This window comes from Mesoplodon bidens (assembly GCF_964165515.1).
Source record: "Mesoplodon bidens genome assembly, contig: HAP1_SCAFFOLD_49, whole genome shotgun sequence".
Classification (NCBI taxonomy): Eukaryota; Metazoa; Chordata; class Mammalia; order Artiodactyla; family Ziphiidae; genus Mesoplodon; species Mesoplodon bidens.
In genome coordinates, this window is record NW_027671810.1 from 3,267,947 (window position 1) to 3,292,274 (window position 24,328).

The 24,328-nt window shown below is 38.8% G+C and overlaps 2 protein-coding genes across 2 annotated transcripts in view; both read left to right on the forward strand.

The window, feature by feature from the left end:
* The window catches only part of LOC308611005 (transducin-like enhancer protein 1), a 240,702-nt gene that overhangs the window by 117,568 nt on the left and 98,806 nt on the right, over positions 1-24,328 (forward strand). The window lies entirely within an intron of this gene.
* Positions 16,546-20,032, forward strand: LOC308610995 (E3 ubiquitin-protein ligase RLIM-like; the record flags this gene model as incomplete). Its single annotated transcript, XM_081259948.1, has 2 exons — positions 16,546-17,091; positions 18,426-20,032. The coding sequence occupies exons 1-2, from the start codon at positions 16,848-16,850 to the stop codon at positions 20,030-20,032; spliced, it is 1,851 nt and encodes a 616-aa protein (XP_081116074.1). The 5' UTR covers positions 16,546-16,847.

Here is a 24,328-nt window from a genome sequence, read left to right on the forward strand (position 1 = left end):
GTGCATAGAAAACAGTATTTGATGCACATTTCCTGCTTTAGAGATGCCAAAATCCCCACCAAATGGAAGGTTAACTACTTTATGACGATAAGCACATAGCCCCCAGGCCTACTGGAGCCAAAGAATTGATGACCTTAACCCCTGGGACACTGTCCTGTAACCTCACCATCAACCAAACAGAGAACTGTGCACAAGCTGATCACATACACTGGGACTCCCCTCCCTCACCTTGCCTTTAAAAACACTTTGCTGAAACCCATCAGGAAAATGACGCTTTTTGAGTACTAGCTGTCCTGGACTCTTTGTATGGCGCCTTACAATAAAAACGGCACTTTCTTTCACCACAACCCAGTGTCAGTAGATTGGGTTTACTGCATGTGGATAAGTGGACCCAAGTTTGCTTCAGTGACACTCACGGTACTGCTATGGGGCTTTTGCACAGCAATGGAAACCATAAACAAGACGAAAAGACAACCCTCAGAATGGGAGAAAATATTTGCAAGTGAAGCAACTGACAAAGGATTCATCTCCAAAATTTGCAAGTAGCTCAAGCAGCTCAATATCAAAAAAACAAACAACCCAATCCAAAAATGGGCAGAAGGCCTAGATAGACATTTCTCCAAAGAAGACATACAGATTGCCAACAAACACATGAAAGGATGCTCAGCATCACTAATCATTAGAGAAATGCAAATCAAAACCACAGTGAGGTATCACCTCACACCGGTCAGAATGGCCATCATCAAAAAATCTACAGACAATAAATGCTGGAGAGGGTGTGGAGAAAAGGGAACCCTCCTACACTGTTGGTGGGACTGTAAATTGGTATAGCCACTATGGAGAACAGTATGGAGGTTCCTTAAAAAACTAAAAAAGAGAACTACCATACGACCCAGCAATCTCACTACTGGGCATATACACTCAGAAAGCCATAATTCAAAAAGAGTCATGGACCACAATGTTCATTGCAGCTGTATTTACAATAGCCAGGACATGGAAGCAACCTAAATGTCCATCAACAGATGAATGGATAAAGAAGGTGTGGCACATATATACAATGAAATATTACTCAGCCATAAAAAGAAACAAAATTGAGTTATTTGTAGTGAGGTGGATGGACCTAGACTCTGTCATACAGAGTGAAGTACGTCAGAAAGAGAAAAACAAATACTGTATGCTAACACATATACATGGAATCTAAAAAAACCCAAAAGGTTCTGAGGAACCTAAGAGCAGGACAGGAATAAACACAAAGACATAGAGAATGGACTTGAGGACACAAGGAAGGGGGAAGGTTAGGCTGGGATGATGTGAGAGAGTAGCATTGACATATATACACTACCAAATATAAAAAAAATAGAGAGCTAGTGGGAAGCAGCCGCATAGCACAGGGAGATCAGCTGGGTGCTTTGTGACCACCTAGAGGGGTGGAATAGGGAGGGTGGGAGGGAGATGCAAGAGGGAGGGGATATGGGGATATATGTATATATATAGCTGATTCACTTTGTTATACAGCAGAAACTAACACACCATTGTAAAGCAATTATACTCCAATAAAGATGCTTAAAAAAAAAGAAAAAAGAAAAAGAAAAGAATGGAGGTTTTGTAAAGAAAAGGGAAAAGCCAAAAAGTGCTGGATATAATTGAGGATTTCTGTATTAGAGATTCTGCAGCACTGAAGTACAAGAAAATTGAGTACAGGGATGAAGATTTAAGAATGTTCAACTTTTTATGAATTTAATTCCTTTCACCTTTTTTTATGAGTAATGGTTACAATTTGAATTCCTTTATAAATTACTTTTGGGTGATTAACTGTGTTTTTTAAAATGCATCTCTTTACAAAGACTCTCTCTGAAATTTATTACGGTGGCCTAAATAAATTAATACATCTTGAAGGTCTTAGTGCTAAATCACCACGTTTAATTCCAAGAGAAGTTAAAAGGTAAAGAAAAATTAGTTTCAAAAATATTTTCAACAAGTTGACATTTATGAAAAAATTTGAAAGATGAGCAGCTATGGGCATACCACCTTATTTTACCTGATGAACTAATGAATATAGACTTCACACGTTTCCAAAGTACTGAACTGCCTTTTCTTCTATAGCAATCCTCAATATATACCAGGTTAAAAAAAACTAAGAATCTTAAATCATGATTTCTTCCCTAAAATCCCCTTTCTACTCATTTATAAATCCTCCTTAACATTAATTTTTTCCTATCATATTTCTTAGTCTTGATTATTTCATGTATTTGATGTACAAATGTACTGAACACTAACAATATGTACAAGATACTTTTTTTTAAAGCTACATGTTAGTTGACACTTTTGTGCTTGGCACTGGAAGATACACTGTTGGAAGATTCAGCCCCTGCACTCAATTTTCTCACAGGTTAAAGAAGATTCAGACAAGTAAATCCACAATTCAACACTCTGCTATAAAAGATATGAGAAAGGGTTGCCCAGGGGGTTTTGATTGTAAAGAGCAGGAGAAACTATCTTTTCCTGGGTATGGGAGGATTCCTAGAGGAGATGTTACCTGAGAAAAGGAAGATGAAAAGAAATTGCCAGGTGAATAAGGGATATTTTTTAGCTTTTATTTCTCTTCAAACTCACAAAGAAAGGAAAACTCAAAAAAATAAATGAAGGTATATGACTCTCAGAGCTCCTTAGGCTCTTTGGTATCTATATTTGTAGCTGGAGATACATGTGCCACAATTATGTTCTAAGTTAAGGGAGTCTGCGTGTGTCATGCATCAAGCATGTAGCGCAAGCTCATGTTAATAAAAATAGCCATTCAGGCATAATCAAGGTAGAAAAGCAACAACTCACTACATATTCACTGATACGTTTCCTCTAGTCTCCTCTCCTGTGTTCCTTTCACCCACCCAAATGTTTTGGTGTGTAAGCTTTCCTCTCAAGACAATGGAGTCCACAGCATGGCCATCACAAGTTTGAGTGTTGAGAAATAGGTGAGATCCCTAGTGAATAATTATACCCAGTTGGAGAAGACTGAACAGTGCTTGGAGCCAGGTGAGAGAAATAGCGTTTGGCTTATCTGCTCTGAAATAATATCTGAAAGACTCAATCCATAAAGTTTCCATATGGTTGAAAGCAAGTTGAAGAGTGAACCCTGGGTCTTAACGTTATGTGTGTGTGTGTTTGTGTGTGTATGTTCTGATTCATCAAATGTTAGGGAGAAACATTTTTTTTTTTTTTTTTTTTTTTTTTTTTTGCTGTACGTGGGCCTCTCACTGTTGTGGCCTCTCCCGTTGCGGAGCACAGGCTCCGGACGCGCAGGCTCAGCAGCCATGGCTCACGGGCCCAGGTGCTCCGCGGCATGTGGGATCTTCCCGGACCAGGACACGAACTCGTGTCCCCTGCATCGGCAGGCGGACTCTCAACCACTGCGCCACCAGGGAAGCCCAGGGAGAAACATTTTATGATAGAAAGAGCATTGGCCCCAGAGGCATGGGTTTAAAGTTCTATATCTGTCACTCTCTTGCCAGGAGGCTTTTTTAAAAGCTCATTTAATGACTCAGTTAATGCTTTTTTTACATTTGAAAAAGAATGAGGCTTTTTCCAACTTTAAAGTTTGATGATTTTATGGTCACTTTTATTTGCAGCTTTTTAAGACTCCCCATCTAAATAAACTCTTAGGCTCCATGACGTGTGCCCAACCTAGACATGCCGAAGGGGCTTTGAAATCCTGGCCTGCTTTCAGCCAACTTTATGCATTTATATCAGCTGATTTGTTACTTGATAAAAATGTTCAGGATAATGCAGTCACTTTTTTAAATGCTGTAGAAAAGACCACTTCAGAAATAGATTAGAACAGCCATGATAATGGACCGGAGTCCTGAGGCATTGAGCTGAGAATTCCATCTCCCCCTGCATGAGAGAGGCAGATCGTTACCCTCTACAGCATCTGAAGTTGGGGATTTTCTCCCTACCCCCCTAAATCTGGCTAACAGCTTCCCATCAGCCTACCATCTGTGAATGAATCTGGACCTGCAGATTTATAGTCTCAGTTGGTACCGTGTCTTAGGATGTGGAGGAGAGTTTGCTTTATTTTTCCCTAATGCTGCTTCTTCTCAATCTTAAGAGCTAACTCAAGATTTAGTGAATAATCTATACACACGTTACATGAGCTACTCAGATTCCCTCCCACATCGTGTCTTCCAGACTGAGGAGTTCTTCCAACCGCCTATTCTCAAACGGAAGTTCCTCCTCTCCCTCGATGATTTTTGCTTCCCTCTGTATTTTAAGGTGTACTTATCAAAACTTCCTAAGAACTTCTAGGTTCAAACAAATTTCTATTTTGTCCAAGGGTAAGACAATACCTTTCACTTTGTTTCCAATATCCTTTGTGATAATGTCCAACAAATTTGGTCAGTGTTGGTTTCCTGGTCGTAATCTTAGACTGAACCTTCAGGCAACGGAGTCCTTAGGCTTTCTTCCGCAGTGATAATCAGTTCTCAGGGTCTTCCATCTCATAGAAGAGTTTCAATTATTTTACCTGAACTGTTTCTCCCTGCTCTCATTAGAGCTCCTCTGCTCATTTCAACTCCTCTTCATCCTACTTTGATGATATTTTTATTACCTGGAAGAACTTAGTTCTGTGCACAAATTTGGAAATTCTCCCATGGTACTTCTTATCTTGATCCCTTGAAAAAAAAGTTAAATAAGGCCGGTTCAATATGCCTTCTTAGGGGTTCCTACTATAAACCCTTTTCCTTCCAGAGAAAATGATCATTTATCCCAACTCTTCATTTACTCTCTAAGATAATTCTCTCTCCATCTCAAAACATTGTCTCTAATCCCAAGAAAACTCAACTATTTAGCTTTAGTGAGGTGTAATTGATATATAATAAACTGTACACATTTAAAGTAAAATAAATAAATAAACTCTCAACTATTTCTAAACTTCCAAGTATATATAGATAGCTGATTACTTGTGACCTCTCACCAATGGGCCTGTTCCACTCAACTAAAGACAACTATGCCGCAGAAATGCACTCAGTCTGTGTAGACTACAGATCTAAATGTCTACCCACTCACGGTGTCATAATATATACTTAATAAAATGCTCTGTAATATTGATGACTGTGGTCTTTAGTGTCCCATGAACCTAAACATGTTGATTAACGGAGTAAAATGTAGATTTCACTGTGTGTTATTTACAGGAGCTTTATTTTTATTAAGGTCATTGCTAGAAAAATATGTTTCTGCTAATAGTATTTATACTATACATCAAAAGTTAAAGTTATGATTTTGGCAAGATCAGACTCCTGATACTCACTTATTTAGTACTGCCCAGTAAATTTTCAATATTAGAATTCTTTATCGATGAAGAATAAAGAATTCATGATACTTTTATTATTCACCTTTTACATTTGTTTCCACTAAGAAGCATTTTCACAATACATGCATATGAATATTTGTGGATTATTTTAACGTATCTTTCACAATGTTAAAATCTCTTTCAAGACCCTTTTGCTGTTAAGAGGTCTTACCTCTTTAATAATAGATGATAGATGATTTATTGTCATATTTGCTAATGAAAAGGAAAACCATGGCCAGAATTTGTGATGTCACTCTGTAGACACATATGCATGGAAATAACCTGTAGGTGTTACACACACACATATATAGTCCTATATATATAAGTATATATTTTTATATGTATATATTGTGCATACATATGTATGTATATGTATATGTGTGTGTATATACTCACTTATCTTTCCACCCTCCCATATATGCATCCATTGATCTATCTAGCTATCTTCCAACACACAGTACCCCTACAATGATAAAATAGGATCAGAGTTTCATAGAAATATAGAGCCCAAAAGATCCTTAGACAGTTAAAAAACAAAGAATGTTATTCTTAGAGGTGTAACTCTCCAAGATAGCACCAGGAGAAAGAACTCAGCTGGAACCTAATCCCCATATTCCAATTACATGTTCAGTTTTCATTCCACCATACCACACTGTCTTTCGCACAGATATCTATTATACAGATGGATAGATACTGATCCTTAGAAGACAGTGTCAGTGCTGAAACTATTTTCTGTACTGAACACCCTGCTGTCAACTAAATTCTCGTTTGAGTTTTGAAGTTTACTGATGGTTTCTGTCAGTCCCAAGCCCTCCTAGGCATTTTTACACATAATCAATATGAGGGGAACTTCCTGTCTGGCATCAATCAGTTCTTTAAACAACAATTATCTATTAAAATATTGTTCTTAAGTCAGGAAAAATGGATGTTAGTGTCAAACACAGCTTTGCTCACTCTCACACACACTCACGCAAATTACAAATAGTATTCGACTGCTCTATATTTCAGGCTATTCAATAACTAGATAAATGAAATATACTTTCTGTCTACATAATTTTTTTTACTATGCCAAGGCATACACACTAGTTGTTCCCTGCAGTACCTGCCAAATGCAACTAAATTTGCAACAGAGTTAATCACTGGCGCAGCTGAATATTTTAAGAGATTTCTCCTCTAGTAGAAAATTCATCTTTTTTCCAAGAAAAGGGCATTTACCCACTCCTTCATCTCCAACTGAAGTAGTTCCGTGATTTCCTTCCTTTCTCTGATTTCCACGCTCCAATTCCCAAAGACAAGCTCATCTCTGATGACCTTTCAGTCTATGAGTATTTGGGGTAGGAGTGGGGGTAGTCCACAGTTAAAATAAAGTTTGTATACAATCACTTTCTATGTTGTTATGAAATTATTCTAAGCTTCCCTAATAATAAACTTACAAAGAAGCCATGCAAATGGTTCAGATGTGCATATGGAGATAACTATTATCTAGAAAGCATCCAGATTTCTTAAAAAGCCAAAAGAAAGAGACTGACTCACTCAGGATATATGGAAATATAAGTGAGGTAGGTGGGCTAGAGTGTATGTCATTATCAATAAAGCCCTAGGAGAAAATCATAATTTGAAAAGAAACATGCACCCCAAAGTTCACTGTAGCACTGTTTACAATAGCCAAGACATGGAAGCAACCTAAATGCCCACCAACAGATGAATGGATAAAGAAGACGTGTCATATATACACACACACACACACACACACACACAAACACACACATATACACACACAATGGAATATTACTCAGCCATAAAAAAAGAATGAAATAATGCCATTTGCAGCAACATGTATGGACCTATCATACTAAGTGAAGTAAGCCAGACACAGAAAGACAAATATAGGGGCTTCCCTGGTGGCGCAGTGGATGAGAGTCCGTCTGCCGATGCAGGGGACACGGGTTCATGTCCCGGTCCGGGAGGATCCCACATGCCGCGGAGCGGCTGGGCCCGTGAGCCATGGCCACTGAGCCTGAGCGTCCGGAGCCTGTGCTCCACGGCGGGAGAGGACACAGCAGTGAGAGGCCCGCGTACCACAAAAAAGAAAAAAAAGAAAAGAAAGACAAATATAATATGATATCACTTATATGTGGAATCTAAAAAAAATTATACAAATGAACTTATATATGAAATAGAAATAGACCCACAGACATAGAAGACAAACTTATGGTTAGCAAAGGGGAAGGGGGTGAGGGATAAATTAGGAGTTTGGGATTAACATATAAACACAACTACATATAAAATCGAGGTCTTCCCTGGTGGCGCAGTGGTTGGGAGTCCGCCTGCCGATGCAGGGGACACGGGTTCGTGCCCCAGTCCAGGAGGATCCCACATGCCGCAGAGCGGTTGGGCCCATGAGCCGTGACCACTGAGCCTGCACATCCACAACAGGAGAGGCCACAACAGTGAGAGGCCCACATACTGCAAAAAAATAAAAAAATAAAAATAAAATAAAATAAAATAAAATCTATAACCAACAAGGACTTCCTGTATAGCATAGGGAACTATATTCAATATTTTGTAATAACCTATAAGGGAAAAGAATATAAAAAAGAATATATATGTGTGTATATATATATATATATATATATATAACTGAATCACTTTGCTGTATACCAGAAACTTATACATTATTGTAAATCAACTATACTTCAAGAAAGAAATTAAATTAAATTAAAACTAAAAAATAAAATAAACCCCTAGATATATTTTTGCATAACTGAATTAAATTCTTAAAACCCCAAAAATGAATGTTTTAACTGAATTTGAGAAATGAAGACTAACTTAAATCTTGGGTTTAGAATTAATTTGATTCATAATGGAAGGAAGTTAGAAAATAACATTTATTAAGAACAACACTGTTTAGCAATCCTATATGAAGATATAACACACAAAATATCTCCTATTACTTCCCTGTTAGAAGAGCTCTTTGCTTTAATACTTACACTACAGAGAATTTAATTAGTTCTCAATCAAATATTCTTCAGCCAGTGATTATACAGCAATAAAACATATTTGCATCTGCAAACTCAAGGTAACTTTTATAAGAACACAGTGGTTGGAGAAAATCTTGAGTTACATTCCAAATACATTGGGTAAAACTTCAGATTCCTGTGTAGACATTTTGAAAAGCCTGCAAAGTGTCACAGAAGAGGATGTGCAACTCTGATGTTACTGGGGTTAAGAGAGGCCATGTTACTGCAAAGCAATGTTTGTTAAAACCATATTAATTATTAGGTGATTAGGATATGATGATTTTAAATATCTATATTATAACAATTTATTGTTTCTTTTGTTTCATTGCATTTCAGGCAATTTGTTGGGGTTGTTGGGCAAACATATAAAACATATTAAAGGTTTCCATTAAAATAATAGGAAATTTTTTCCTGGTTACATTTTAACAAAAACGGCTTCATTTTTACAAATGGCTTCCTGACCTTAAGCAGGAGACACCTTTACGTATAGTATCACATTTACTTTATTTTACATAGAATGTCACTAAAGTTTACCACAACCCATTTAGTTATCATTGCCTTTTACAAATAATGAAACTAAAACTGAGAGATTAAATAACTTACCCAATGTCACACAGCCCATGAGCGGGGGAGATCAGAATCCAATTCAATAGCCTTTGAATTTTTCACTATATAGTAGGACCATAGTTCAACTAATCAGGTATTTATTGAGTTTCTAACAGTGCATAACATTTGGTGTTAGGCATTAGAGGGGCACATAATGATGCCTACTTCTTGAATCACTACAGTTTACAATCTAGTAGAAGGCAAGTGCACACATTGTTCTATTTAAGAGTCTAAGAGGAAACAGGAAGGTGAAAAATGGCAAATATTTATGCAAACAGGAGTTTTACAGGCCATCTTGAAGGGCAGTGTATTTAATACAGGACTAGAAGGGTACAGATATTGCAGAGAGGTTTGATATGAACTAGGGCATAAAGGGTAGGGCATCGCAGGCACAGATTACAATGTGAACAAAGGCATGGAACAAGTGACAGCACATGCAGAGAGATGTAGGTAAGGAAAGCCTGGAAGGTACTGAAGAAAACAAGTATACATGATACTTGTTAAAGGTAGCAAGGATAAGTCAGGGAGACTACTACAGAGGGGCTGTGTAGTAGGAGAGGGAGACGGGGCTCAACTCCTAATATAATAAGAACAAGTAGAGATATAAAGGCAAGGAGCAGGGTGGGGGTCAGTGGATAGAAAATTACTAAGAGGAAACATCAGGGGTAAGGAGAATTCTGGCTAAACCAATTTGACAGAATTTTTTTCTGTAGTCAGGCTAGGGTGATAAGACATGAAGGGTGAGGGATAAAGAGTTTGATCATATATCAAGGGTAGAGGATTTTTGCTAAACTGACCCACCAGAATTCATGTAATACTAGTCTAAATGGGCCAAGGACAGAGCCTAAAGTCAGGGACTAGTTAGAAAAAGGACTCAGAGAAGGCTGACTCACATTTGGTCAAAGAAGAGTGCTATGGTCTGAATATTTATGTTCCCTCAAAATGTATATGTTGAAATCCTAACCCCCCAAATTGGTGGTATTAGGAGGTGGAGCCCTTGGAAGGTGATTAGGTCATGAGGGTGGCACCCTCATGAATGGGATTAATGTCTTTTATTTCAGATTTTTTGTGACTATTATTATTATTTTCATTGAAATATAGTTGGTATACAATATAAGCTACAGCTGTACAATATAGTCATTTGCGACTTTTAAAGGTTATACTCCATTTATAGTTATCATAAAATATTAGCTATAGTCCCTGTGCTGTACAGTATATCCTTGTAGCTTATTTTATACATAATAGTTTGTACCTCTTAATCCCCTACCCTCTCCCCTTCCCTCTCCCCACAGGTAACCACCAGTTTGTTCACCACATCTGTAAGTCTGTTTCTTTCTCGTTATATTCACTTGTTGGTTGAATTTTTTAGATTCCACAAGTTCCTTCATGAATGGGATCAATGTCTTTTAAAAGAGGCTCCAGAGAGCTCACTAGCCCCCTTCCACCATGTGAGGACACAGCAAGAAGGTTCTGGCTATGAATCAGGAAGAGGGCTTTCACCAGTATAAGACCAGGCTGCTATCTTGATCTTGGACTTCAGGCCTCCATAACATTACAAAATAAAATTCTGTTGTTTATAAGCTGCCTAGTCTGTGGCATTTTGTTAGAGCAGCCATAATGAAAAAAGACAGAGAGAGAATCTTTGTCCTTCCTTCCTCCCTTCCTCCCTCTGGCCTTTCTTCCTTACTTTAACTTATTTCACTCTCCAACGCATATTCATTTAGTATCTACTTTAAGGAACTGAATAGGTGGAAAACACAGGTTGAGCTATAAAGATCACTATTCTTATAGTATACAGTTTATTGGAGGAAGAGATAAGCATCTGTGACAGAGCATGACATGCACAATTTTATTTTAGATAAACTGGTCAGGAAGACCTTTCCATGGAAGTGACATTTAAACTGTAGTTTGAAAGATGAAAATGTAGTAATGTTGGCAAATCTAGAGTGATTTTTGTAAGGACTTACTACACATTTTACTTTATTCTATATGCAATAAGTTGTCAAATGTGTTTGAAGATACAGGATGCATTCTAATAGTGTGGATAAGAGCTTGCATTTAGCCTGAATATTAAAGAGGCCCCAGGAAACCCGACCATAAGGAAACCCAAACTCTGCTCCCAATACAAATGCTACTTTTTAAAAAACTTTCACCCTTTGGTCAACCTACTGTCCACTGAATTTGTTGAGGTTTGTGGATATTAAGACTTAAGCAAGAGAGGCAACTTGATTATAGTACAGTAGTTTGAATTTAAGCAAAATGGTATGCCTGAAATGTAGGGGCCTTTTTGTAATGTAATTTGAAAATGTGGTGAGTTTCTTTGAATAGGCAACCCAGACTGACCATTCAATGACTCTCCATAAGAGCGACTACAACACCCCATTAGCACCATAAAAGGGAGAGTCGACATGACAGAGATGTGAGGTGACCATTTTTACCCACACCACACGCTGCCATTGTGGTTACACCTACAGGTGTAAATACTTGGTGAAAGAGGCAGTGCACCTCCCTGTGACTGCAGGCTACTGAACAAAATCACCAACCTCCCTTCAATAGGAGCATATAAAATTCTAGGCCTGGAGAAGAACAAGTAATAAAGTAACTATTTACTCTCCCTGAGTTCATTATCCTCTTCTCTTCTCCCTACTGGGTCGAAGGAAGGCAGAAGATAGCATTAAAGCTAATTTTCGGGGTCTGCATGTTCAGTTGTACAGGTGGTGAACTGCATATTTATAGGAGTGTCATTCACTTTCTTCTTTACATGAATGGTGCCCCCTGGGAATTTTAGAGTGCACAACCTGTGAATCTGTATACTGCAGCCCTGCTTAATTTGGTTTTGCTCATATATTGTGAGCTTTTGTGTTGCTTATTCATTTTGTGTTCTCTCTGTTCATTTGTTTTGAGAAACAAACCTGATATCCGTTTCATCCTTGGAACCGTAAAATTCATCTTTAAATATATCTATATAGGTAACAAACAGAATATTATTTATGTATATGTAAGTTTATTTATTTATTACAATAATCTAGGATGTAAGACTTTACAAATAAACAAATGTGCAGAAATATGAACTAACTTGCTTGTGAATAACAGACCTGGAGCATGCCTCAGAGAAAGTGTGTAAAATGGCTCAAAACTAGAGAAAGCATAGAAGCAAACTAACCACTGACACGGCACTAATAGAAAAGCTATCAAAAGTCTAAATCTGAGCAGAACCAGGAAGAAAGGAAATCATAAGAAGGATGAGACCTTGCTAAATAAATACATTTTTATTTCCATAATTAGAGGTAAGCATAAGGAGGAGATGAAACTAATTCCTAGTGTCAAGCCTATGTAAGTGGAAAGGGTGTGATTTCAATTAACAAGAATTTCGTGTTTAGATTCAAAACGAGTATTTGTGTCAAAGAATCAATTCCAGTAGATTCCATGAGACATGCATATTTATATTCATTTTTCTGCATCAATGCTTTCAAGCTTTTAACCCATCCTTCTGGTGGGAAAGAAAAAAACATAAAAATATGAAATATATTATCAAGCTTTAATTATGTTTACTTCTTGATTTAAAATTACTCTTTATTAAGTTAAAACGAAGATATTCTAGACTAACCCCAAAGCAGAATTGAAATGGCACACGAAAATGATCAAACATGATTCAAGAATCTCATTTAACTGAGATTTTACTATGTTTGTGTAATGATGTCTAAAATTGTGTTTTCATTAAACACAGCAGAGTAGAGCAAAAGAGTGAGAGTCATCCTATAGACCTTGTTTGAATCTGAACATATTATCTATTACTGTAACTTTGAGAAAATCACTTAATTTGCATCAGCCTCCATGCCTTTATCTCTGAGAATAGTAATAGCTATCTTGCATGGGGCTTGAGATCAAATAAGTTAAAACACAAGCAGAGTGTCTAGCAATTACAGTTGCTCACTAAATAGCTCTTGATATTACCAATGATCTCTGATGTGGGAAAACTATTACATAATAAAAAGATCCTTAATCAGGTATCTTTAAAATCAAGCTGAATGCAAAGAACTTCAGATTTTATGTCCTCCCTTTTTTTATTTTTACCCAGAGAATAATGCAATTCAGAAAACAGAGGGAGAGATTAATTTCCACTTCAACTGAAAAGTCATCATTATAAGAGTTTTTTCATCATGTGCTATAGTACATTAAATATAACCATAAAATCTTTGTTACCTCTCTATTGAAAGGTAGAATGGGGTGTCCCACTTCTTGAATATGGGCTGATCCAGTGGCTTATTCAATCAACAGAATGCAAGAGAAAAGGTGTTCTTGCACTTGTGAGGTTAAGTCATAGGAAGCCTTACAGATTCCAGCCAAGTCTCATGAGATGTTTATTTTGGGTGAAGCCACTCACTATGTAAGAGTTCAACTACTTTGAGATATCCAGGTTGCTAAGACTCCAAAACTACACCGAGAAATTTCATGGAGAAAGACAGAGACAGAGAGAAAACCAGCCCCAGATTTTTCAGCCTGTGCAGCCCAACTCAAGTCCCAGATTTGTGAATGAAGATGCCATCTTGGTTGGACATTTCAGCACCAAAAGATGTGACTCAAAGAAAACTTAGCCAGAACCAAGGCCCCAGACATATGACACCAGTCAAGTTGTCTAATCTATCTCCAATCATTCAAGCCACCACAGCTGAGGCCCAGTCATGATGGAGCAGAGATGAGCCATCCCCAGTATTCTTTATCTTTATTCTTAGCTCACAAAGTCCTGACTATAACAACATGGTTTCTATTGTATCTACCACTGCGTTTTGGACTGGTTTGTTATACTGCAATAGGTATGTGGAATATATGTCTTGATCATTTCTTACAGTTCTAAAGCCACAGAACTCCTTTTACCCATATTCAGGGAGAATGCTATCTCTTGCTTATTTTCAGTCTCCCTTTGAGTCATAGAATCTGTTCAGAAGCTTCCTTGGACAAAGTCAGTAAAAGAAAACTCTTGATTACAAAACTCCATTATTACAACCAGGATAAAAGAACAGCCAAATCTGCTCACACACACCCCGTTTTTTCACCACATCATAAACAATGGATTGGCCAAATTTTTAAGTGCTTTGACTCTGATTGAAAGTAAGCAGCTTTCCATCTTCAACCTCTTCCCCTCCAACTCAACTTAGAGTGATGCTCTAGTCAACCTCCGGACTTCCTGATGCACCTCCCATCTCTGAAATGAGACGTGAAGAAAAAACGTCTTCAGAAGAGTTCTGATATCAAGACAAGGGATAGAACAAAGGCCAAAGCAGCAATATTGCCATCCAGAGGAAAAACTACTGAACCTACACTGCAATACTCAGAAGGAAAGTCAAGACATGAGAGAACTAAGTGTAAAGCACAGCTATATTGGTGGCTTCTATTTAAATAATCAAGGTCAATAAGTAAGTCTCTGGGATGATGATCCCTATACCCTGTTACTTACACCAGAATTGGGACATAACCAGGAACCAGTAGTTCAGGAAGCTAGAGTCACTGACACTGAGAGCCAACTACAGGGAACACCAAACATCCGGGGCTATTAGTTAATGTGCTTCTGTACCTAAATTTGGAATGACTGTAAGACTTTCTGAATCTTCAGGTAACTTGCATACTATTCTAATCAAAAGCAGTCATGCTCCCTCTTAAGCTAAACCATACAACTTCAGAATCAGGTGTTACTTCTTATTGGTACCACTGTCCACTAAGCAAAGAGAGAAATACAGAAGTAATCCTGACCCCTGCCTTTCCCTCATATTCCCCCTCCCCACTTTTCCCTCTTTCCCATATATTACTAGGTTTAATCAGTTCTGCTGCCTAGAGATCTGTTAAAGTCCTTCATTTTAATCATATTCCTTTGCCCTGATTCAGATCCTTGTCATCACTAGCCTAGGCTGCCCTCTATCTATTTCTGCCCCTCCCATCTAAACTGTTGCCCTTCATATTCATCCTCAACACTACTATCAATATTATTTCTAAATTGAAAATTTGACCATCAACTGTCTAAAGACTTCAACATCTTTCCATTGCACTAATGATAAAGTCCAACTTCTAAACATGTCATAACGATCTCCATTTTTTGGCCTTGCTCTGCCAATTTAACTAATGTCTTTTTTTAGTAATTAAAATCTACTATCCTTGTTGTTTTACGAGTGTGAGTAGTTGCTGTTCTCACTTTTTAAAATATTTCCCCCTTTCATTCACTTAGGAAACTCATATTCATCCTTTAAAACCCAAATGCAGTGAAAGCGATTTTCTCTCTCACTCAAATCACTTTCTCCTCAAAACTGTAATTTTACCTCTGTGTAGCTCAATTGTTTGTTATACTCTAATGACAACAGATTCTTAAGTATACTCATCTTTGTATCTTAATATCCGATAATATGACTGACATTTAACAAACGCTAAATATACTTGACACTTGAATTGATTGAATTGAATTAAACTGAATCAATCACTCTCAAGAACACTAACGATTGTTAGAGTTTCCTGCATCAAGAGTACAAATCACGCTGAATTTCCATAATACTGCTAGTTTTGATTGAGGCACAGCAAACAAGTTTACTACAGATTTCCCCTGTGAAAAGAATAACTTCAGTAAAAGATAACATATACACTCAGAAGTCCATAAAGGAGGCAGGGTAGTCTAGGGGATTCTGTTCTCATCCAAAGACGTGCTGAGATTTGATACAGAGGGGAAAGATTGATTTTTCTAGCTTAAGTTAAACGAGGCATGGAACAAATGTCAAAAGCAGGACATAGACTTAGATTCTTCACTGTCACACCAGTAAAGTTACCATCCTTCCATCTCCTTGAGAACAAACAAGAAAGCCTGCTGTGGACCGTGAACAAAACAACAACCGTGAATTTACACAGCTCCTTAAACTTCTAAGCTGTGTACTGAGAGTGAATTAGAGGTCTCCTCCAGATAGCATTGCAAATGAGCGTTATTTTATTTTCACCAAGCCTTTCAGGTGATACATGCGACAAAATCAGCAGGGTCAGTACTCACTGTGGCAGACAAAGTAACTATTATGTATCTGTCCTAAAAGTTCCTGTGATGTTCTGGCTAGTTTTGCTTAAGTACTATTTATAATATTTATGAGAAAGGAGGACAAAAATGAACGTGATGCTTTTGTGGAGAAGGAATTCCCTGGCTGAGCAGAAAAACCTGCCAAAGTTTTGGTGTTTCTTGTTTGTTTGAAACAAGACTGAAGGACCATATAATGCAAGATGAAGCCATTAACAGTTAAAAGGGAGAGGACACACTAAAGAGACTCAGCCAGGGCCCTGGTAAATTATCAAAAATTGTGGGCTTTCTTAGTGAGAGTCTAGGATTTGAGAAATTCATGAGGAGAAAAGGCGGAGGTCCCTGGGCACCTGAAAATGAGAATTGCTGCATTGAACTAGGCTGACTTTGGCATGGCATTTTGAAGAAGTCAGTCCTATGGAATGTAACGAATAAATAGAGCATATCAGAGCCTGAAAACCTGAGAATAGGCTCATGTGGGTGAAACGAGGTGAAGCACGGTGCTTGGTACACTATAAAGCCTCAGTAACATTGGCTGGTTTTGAATGAAATGAAACCTAACCTGAATCCAGTCCCTACTCGGTAACAGCGGGGAAGATAATGGGTGCCTAGGCAACGTCTAGCAAGTTCTGGGCTAGAGGCGGCTCCCAACTGTTGCGTCACCAGGGGCCACAGAACTGAGTCGGGAAGGGAGAAGGGAGGAATCTGTGCGGAGGGTCATCCGACTGAGTCGGAACCGGACACTCTGGCAGGAAGTAGAAAGCGAAGAAAACGAAACGACCATTGGTGAATTTCAACAGCACGTCGTGAATTTCAGATAATTTTCCACTTGTTTATTAAGATGGAAAACTCGGATTCCAACGATGAAGGAGATGGAGTTTCGGCCCAACACATAAGTCAAACGGACCGATTGGTTCGGGAAGAAGATTTCTCCAGGTTCGTAAATAATCTGAGTGAAGAAGATTACGAACTTATGAGAGACAACAATCTTCTAGGCATTCCAGGTGAAAGTACGGAAGAAGAGTTGCTGAGAAGACTTCAGCTAATTAAAGAAAACGCACCACAAGACTCAGATGAAAATACAGGTATATTCTGCTTTTGGAGGGAATAGGATGGGATGAATAAGGAACTTCATAATAGGAAATAGTAACTTCATAATAGGAAATAGTAAATTATACAGAAGTGACTTACATTCATTTGGTAAGTAACTTCTCATAAAAAGAACTGGCATTTACTTGATTTTGGGTGAGCATGTCAAGGTCTGTTTGTTTGTTTTCCTGATTCACATTTGGGTTGTTTTAATTGGGAAACAGTGCAAAGTAGCCTATTTGTATTTTTCTTGGTTTTCTACCTCAACTGAAAGTCCCTCCTACTTCCTGAATTATTTTTTCTACATAGACATGTAAAAAAAGCAAACAGAAATAGTCTCCACTGGGGACAATTGTGCTCTCTTCAACACCTGGGGACATTTGACAATGGCTAGAGATATTTTTGGTTGTCACAGGGGAGGCATGGGTGTTACTAGCATCTAGTGGGCAGAGGCCAGGGATGCTGCCAAAGATCCCACAATGCACAGGATAGCTCCCCAAAACAAAGAATTGTCCAGCACCAAAATGTCAGTAGTGCTAAGGCTGAGAAACCCTGCTCGGACCTCAGGTCTGGTGCCTTCCCTTCCAGTGTGAAGTAGAGGATTTTGCTGTCTAATGAAGAGGATACTATAATACTTTGGCTCTTGAATATGGTCTTATATGTACCATGCTAGGTTCAGTCTATTCATTTGATCTGACCTTCAATTTAATGTCAATTAAATATCTTGGTAACATTAAGAAGTATTCAAAATGCAAACACTTTTAAACCTATAAAACTTGTTTATGTTTGGGCAATAACCTTATATTTTAAAACAGCTTATCTATTATCAAAAGCACATAAGTGAAGAGCCTAGAAGTAGTCATGTTGGAGACTAATGAAAATTAGACAATAATGTAAATTGAACTAAACTACTAGCATTGTACCTTAACTGGTGTGTACCTTGTTTAATTGCATTAGTGTTTTGACAGTGGACTGAAAAATAAGTCTCTTGACATTCCTCCGACAGTGGTACACAGGGCTGTGTATATGATGAAATACTGAAACATAGACTTCCTCCGGATTCCCTTTTTAAAAAATTCTCTAAGTTTATCTAGGATTAGCTCACTCTTTTTGGATGGAATCGAAACTTTTCTACCTTTACTTATAAATCTACACAGTGCAGTTTATAAAATATTAACTCTATAAATGTGAAATCAGTTGAAAACACCTGAGTATTTAAGTTCTCATTTTTTGTTTGTTTTTGAAACAAAGTTTCAGAGTGCTATTTTATGATGGTTCTAATTTTGGTAGTTCTTTTATGCACCCTCCCCATTTTTTTTTTTGTTAACAGACAGAGGAGACTCTTCAGATGACGTGTCTAGTGGTGACTCTCTAATAGACTGGCTTAACTGTTCTGGACAAACTGAAAATATGACAAGTGGACAAAGAGAAAACCAATCTTGGAGAGAAGAGAGCCAAATTAATCCTAAAAGTGATCAGTTCATATTCAGTTTAGAAATAAATGCTAACCTTGATCATGGGAGTCCAAATCCAGAGAAAGAATATGTAGCGTCTGCAAGACTTCCCAGAAGAGAAAATATGGAAGACAGCCAAAGGCAAGTGGAAAGTCCACAATCTGAATCAATATTTACAAGACCATCTATGTCTGAACAAGATACAACTGAAACATTAATGGAATTCCCACCTACCACAAGTCAGAGAAGAGCAAGAAGTAGGAGCCCAGAGTATCGGAGAACCAGAGCAAGAATTGAAAGTTGGTCGCCTCCACGTTCACTTAGGGAAATTGTACAAAGACTGAATCATAGTATACCCTCTCAGAATTTTGAGCAGCCTCTGCTAAGTGAGAATGCGAGATTTTCTAGAACTGAGCACCGAGAAATATTGACACAGCAAATGACTGGATTTGAGTTGCAAAATAGCGGTCTTATTGAAACTTCTAGAACAAGGAATGCCGTTCATGGAGAAAATTCTCCAGATACAACCAGCAGTGGTGAATCTTGGGGAATGAGGGAAATATATCCAACCATACCCTTCAATCTTGAAGTAGGACAAGTTCATTCTGGAGCATATTCTCAGAGAGACAGCAGAGCTAGTAGAACTCAGTTAACATCTGAGACACCAAACAACACTGTCACTTCTGAAAGTGAACGAGGACTGAGGCATATGTATTCACATTCTGAGCGGGCAGGTGTGAGAGCTTATGTCAATACCATTAGAAATCCCGTTTGCAGAATGTTCAATACTAGCTTAAATGATACAACATCTGTTCCAATTCAGAGCACGTTAAGGCAGACAATGACAGAATTTAGTAACTCAAATAACCTTATGGACAGTGACAGTAATTTAGAGCATAGTGTCTCACCTCCAAGTCCAAACATGGAATGGCTAGAGTCACCTAATGGTAGTAGTAGTGGTACATTTGGTTCTGATTCAAATGCTAGCTATGATACCCATTCAAGTTCCACACTGAGTTGTCATTCAAGCCCCAATTGTACGTCTAGTTCCAGTTCTAGTCCTATTTCTGGTTCCAGCTCAAGTGATGAAAATTCAGGAATTAGATCACTGATGTTTGAAGGCAGTGAAGAAACAAACTTAGCAGCAGACTTATCATCAGAGACCAGGCAAGTGGGTAGACAAATTAGCCTAATAATATATGATGAAAGTGACTCTGGGTCCTCCCATGATCTGCAAACTACAGGACTCACCAAAGCACAGATTGACAGCTTGGCTGTAAGATCTTTTGGTGAAAATGATGCACTAAAAGCCTGTAGCATTTGCCTTACAGAGTACACAGAAAACAGCAAGCTTCGCATACTACCTTGCTCCCATGAATATCACATTCACTGCATTGATCGCTGGCTGTCTGAGAACTCTACGTGTCCGATTTGTCGTAGGCAAGTAGTGGATTCCAATGAGAGTGAAAATCCTGATCGATGAGTTCTCAGCTATATAAAGTGTTATAGGGCTTCCCTGGTGGCGCAGGGCTTGAGAGTCGGCCTGCCGACGCAGGGGACTGACAATAAAAATTAATTTCACACCATAGCAGTTCACTGAATTTCAATAAAAACTTAGCATGTGCACTGGGTTGGGATGTTCCTGATTCCATGGGAGAAATGTCTTAATATGATATAATGAATCTAGATAGATCCTAGTAGTATTATCTCGTCATGTAAATCCCAGACATCTCTTAGCCCTGTTCAATCCTCGTTGTGCATGCAGAGAAACAGAAACCCAACCAAATATCAATAATTAAGAAGCCATTTAAGACTACATTAGAGTCATTCACATAAAGAAGTCATGTTACATTCCTAGAATGCCATAAAAAGCTTTGAAACCCTTCTCTTCCTATCTCTCTCCACAGCAGTTTATCCCACCTCCCTAACACTACCTTAACGTTTCGCCTATTCCCCACTACCAATGTATCAGTCAGTTCTAGCTAAAAACTGATGGCACACTTTAAAAGAGTGATGGAATAGCATTTAATGAAGAGACTAAAGTGTGTAAGGAATGAAGGGAAACCAAGAGATGATGAAGTGCCCTGAGGCTAGCAGCTGTGAGAAACCGGTATTATAACCACTAGGTTTGAAGGGGCATAGAGAGATAGCAGTTCCTGCAACCCAGAATGTCTTCGAGTTATAGGAGAAGCCCACCCAACAAGAGATGTAACCTTAGAAAATGGCATCCACTGCCAACCTAAAGTTTGGAAGGGGGCAGATCATGGAAATAAATACCCTTGCCTTCTTTCCTCCTGACTTCTAATCACTTATCAGTAGGTCATATTAACCCAACCCAACCTGAAGACACAGAGAGACTGGTCCATGAAGCTGATAAAGATCAGCCTCCTGGAATCACGAAGCAGGGTTAAGAAGGATGGCGAGTAGATCCGGTAAGCAAATCAGAGACCATCTACCACAACCAGCATTCCCAACTCTCTTCAAACCCAGCCTGTGTACGCTTCCTTGCCTCCTCCGCTTCCGCTTGTTCTCTATTCCACTCTATGACTCAGCTCTTTAACAGCCCTCTCTATTTTCCTTTCATTTACTCAGATCTTGTATTTTTAAAAGTGATAAGATGACAAAGCCTTAGAACTTAATTACCTTTCTCTTAAACATGTCACACTTTGATTTGCTGTGATTGTAAACAACTAAGGATAAAGGGCAGTTATAGGTATGTCTTTAATTTTTGCTGCTTCAATATATTCAAGCTTCAATTTCTTTCTATATATGTTTAGTTCATATGATTAATTTTTAAAACAGATTCTGATTTCTTATAAAGGGTTTTATGGTTAATATGTGACTCTGAATCCTTGTGTGAATGACCCAAAGTAGCCAATTGCTGCTTGGAGCCTCACAAGCTGCAATATGAAAGCCTTAAAGGTAAAACTTGGCTTCAAGAAACATGTCTACATAGTTCAATTCTAATTGTCCCCAGTAAAACCATCCCCCAAAACCCCGAGTATTTGAAATCAAAATTTAGGTCGTGCTTCCTTCCAACCTAAACATAGTGAAGGATTTTTCTCCTAATTCAGCCTGAAGACTATTTTTGGGAGGTTGTATTGGCCAGTCCAGAAAATTTTGCTTAAATTTTTCAATCCTGGTATAGGTGAGAGTACATTGTATTATAACCTAGAGCAATAATCAGAAATTTTGTGCAATGTGCAACCTATACAAATGTAGGCAGTGTTAAGTATACACCTTCTCTAAAAAGTTAAAGTCAGCAACATCACTGACCTTTCTTTTCTCTGTGAATTGCTGGCAGCCACAGTATTTGCACATAACTACAACGTATAAATGGGGAGTGGTGGTGAAGTTTTTGAAAACATCTTTGAGGTAGCATATTTTTCACACAGAAGATATCTGCATGGCCAGAAATGAAGGCTTGGCTCAAACCTCTGAAATTTACATTAACTTCTGAAAGTTGTTTGAATAGTCTGATTTTTAGGAAGTATTTTTTTTTTTTAATTAATTAATTAATTTATTTTTGGTTGCATTGGGTCTTTGTTGCTGTGCACGGGCTTTCTCTAGTTGCAGCGAAAGGGAGCTACTCTTCGTTGCGGTGCGCGGGCTTCTCATTGCGGTGGCTTCTCTTGTTGCGGAGCACGGGCTGTAGGCGCAAGGGCTTCAGTAGTTGTGGCTCGTGGGCTCAGTAGTTGTGGCTTGTGGGCTCTAGAGCACGCGCTTAGTAGTTGTGGCACACGGGCTTAGTTGCTCTGCAGCATGTGGGATCTTCCCGGACCGGGGCACGAACCCATGTCCCCTGCATCGGCAGGCGGACTCTCAACCACTGCGCCACCAGGGAAGCCCAGGAAGTATTTTTGATATCAGATATACTTCAGTTAAAGTGAGTAGAATAATTATAGCAGTACTTGGCTTTCATACTATTCTAACAGATTAGAACCTTCCGAAGGATGATAATTGCTTAATTAATGCTTCAGTACATTCACATGCACCTTCTGTGGTCGAAAGAATTCTAAGATGATGCCCAATGATCTTTGTAGGAGCCCCTCCCCTTGAGTATGAGACCTGTGAATGTGATGGAATATCATTCCCATTATTAGATTATGATATATAGCACAGTTGATTGGGAGATTATCCAGAGTGAGCCTGACCTAATCAGGTGAGCACTTAAAAGGCACAGAGAGGACTTCTAATCCAGATAAGATGGTTTATACTCCCCTCTCCCTGCTCCCCCTTTATACGCACAACTATATATCCTGGAAATAATATGAGACATCCAAAGGAGATCTCTGAAAGGTCTAGAGAAGGTGAGTTGCCTAGGGACCCTCAGAATGGATGAACAGCCTCATGGCAGGGCACCTTATGACCCTCTACCAACAAAAAAATGTGATCCAGACCCAGCATTTCCTAACTCCCAACTTAGTAACAGGAAGTGGCTCAAAGAGGCTCTTCCTCCATCACATCAAATGGGAATCCCCCTAACACCAGGCGAGCCTTGCAGAACCTGCAAGGACGAACAATTGGAAGCCCTGATGACAATAAGTGACCAGGGAAAGTGCTTTCCTTCCCCACTGGGCCTGAGATCCCCCTTCACCACCCAGACACATCAGTGGCTAAGGGTCCCAGCAAAAGTGCTCCTACCACAAAAAGCTCCCACCTGGACAATGCTCTCCTCAGATGGGCCTGAGACTCCTCTCCCCTCCCCAGAAACATCAGGCAACTTGCTGGTACCGGCAACGGAGATCCCTCCACAGAAAGCTCTCAACCTGGTAAGCACCCTCCACTCCTTACAGTCCAGGGAGACCCTGTCACAAGTGCCTGGCCCAGGAAGGACTCATCACCACGTGTTCCAGAGATTCCCTTCCCTCACCAGAAGCACCAAGTGCCGTATCCTGGGGAAGCTACTTCAGACCCCATAAGCAGCATGAGAAGGGACCAGAGGTAACCCCACCTGCACAAGAGAAACAGACCATAAGAGTACCACAAAGGGTCAGAAAATTAGGTTATCATGGAACCACCGTCCATAAAAGTACAGGAAATGTGTGCCAAACCTATAAAGAGTGAATGCCTGCTAAAAATTAAAAAAAACCAAAACACTTTAAATAGGGACCAAAGTATCCTAACATAATAGCCAAAATGTCCAAAAGACAATAAAATATCACTACTTATACCAAGAACCAGATACATGACAGCTTGAATAAGATGGGACAGATGATGCAAACAGAGATGAATTAGATGTTAGAATTATCTGACAAGGGTTTAAAAATGCTGATTTCAGACCTTTAAGACCTTAAACACAGAACCTAGTCACTCCATGCCAGTATCCCCACCTATAGAACTGTGAGCTAATAAAGGGATGCTGTTTTAAGCCATTACATTTGTACTAATTTCTTATGCAGCAACAGACAACTAATACAACTTCTCATCTAGGATCCATCCTGTACCTAGAAAATGATTATAATGAGTCCTAGACAAGTAAATGGCTTAATGTCTTGGTTCTAGGCCCACTATAACATTATATTCTACCATTTTTCCCAAAAATGGAATCCCTAATTCCTGCTACTGAAGCTGCTAGAAGACAGTATCCTTCCTGTTTGAACAACCACCAATATCGTATCGCTCTAACTTTACTTCACATCACCCTATCTCATTCTACCTGTATATGCTGCTTATATCATAAATCCAATTTAACACTCTGACTTTGAAACTATAGAGCCACTTACTTTTCTCTCAAAGAGATTGCTGAGTATTATATTGCTCTTCCAAATCATATTCC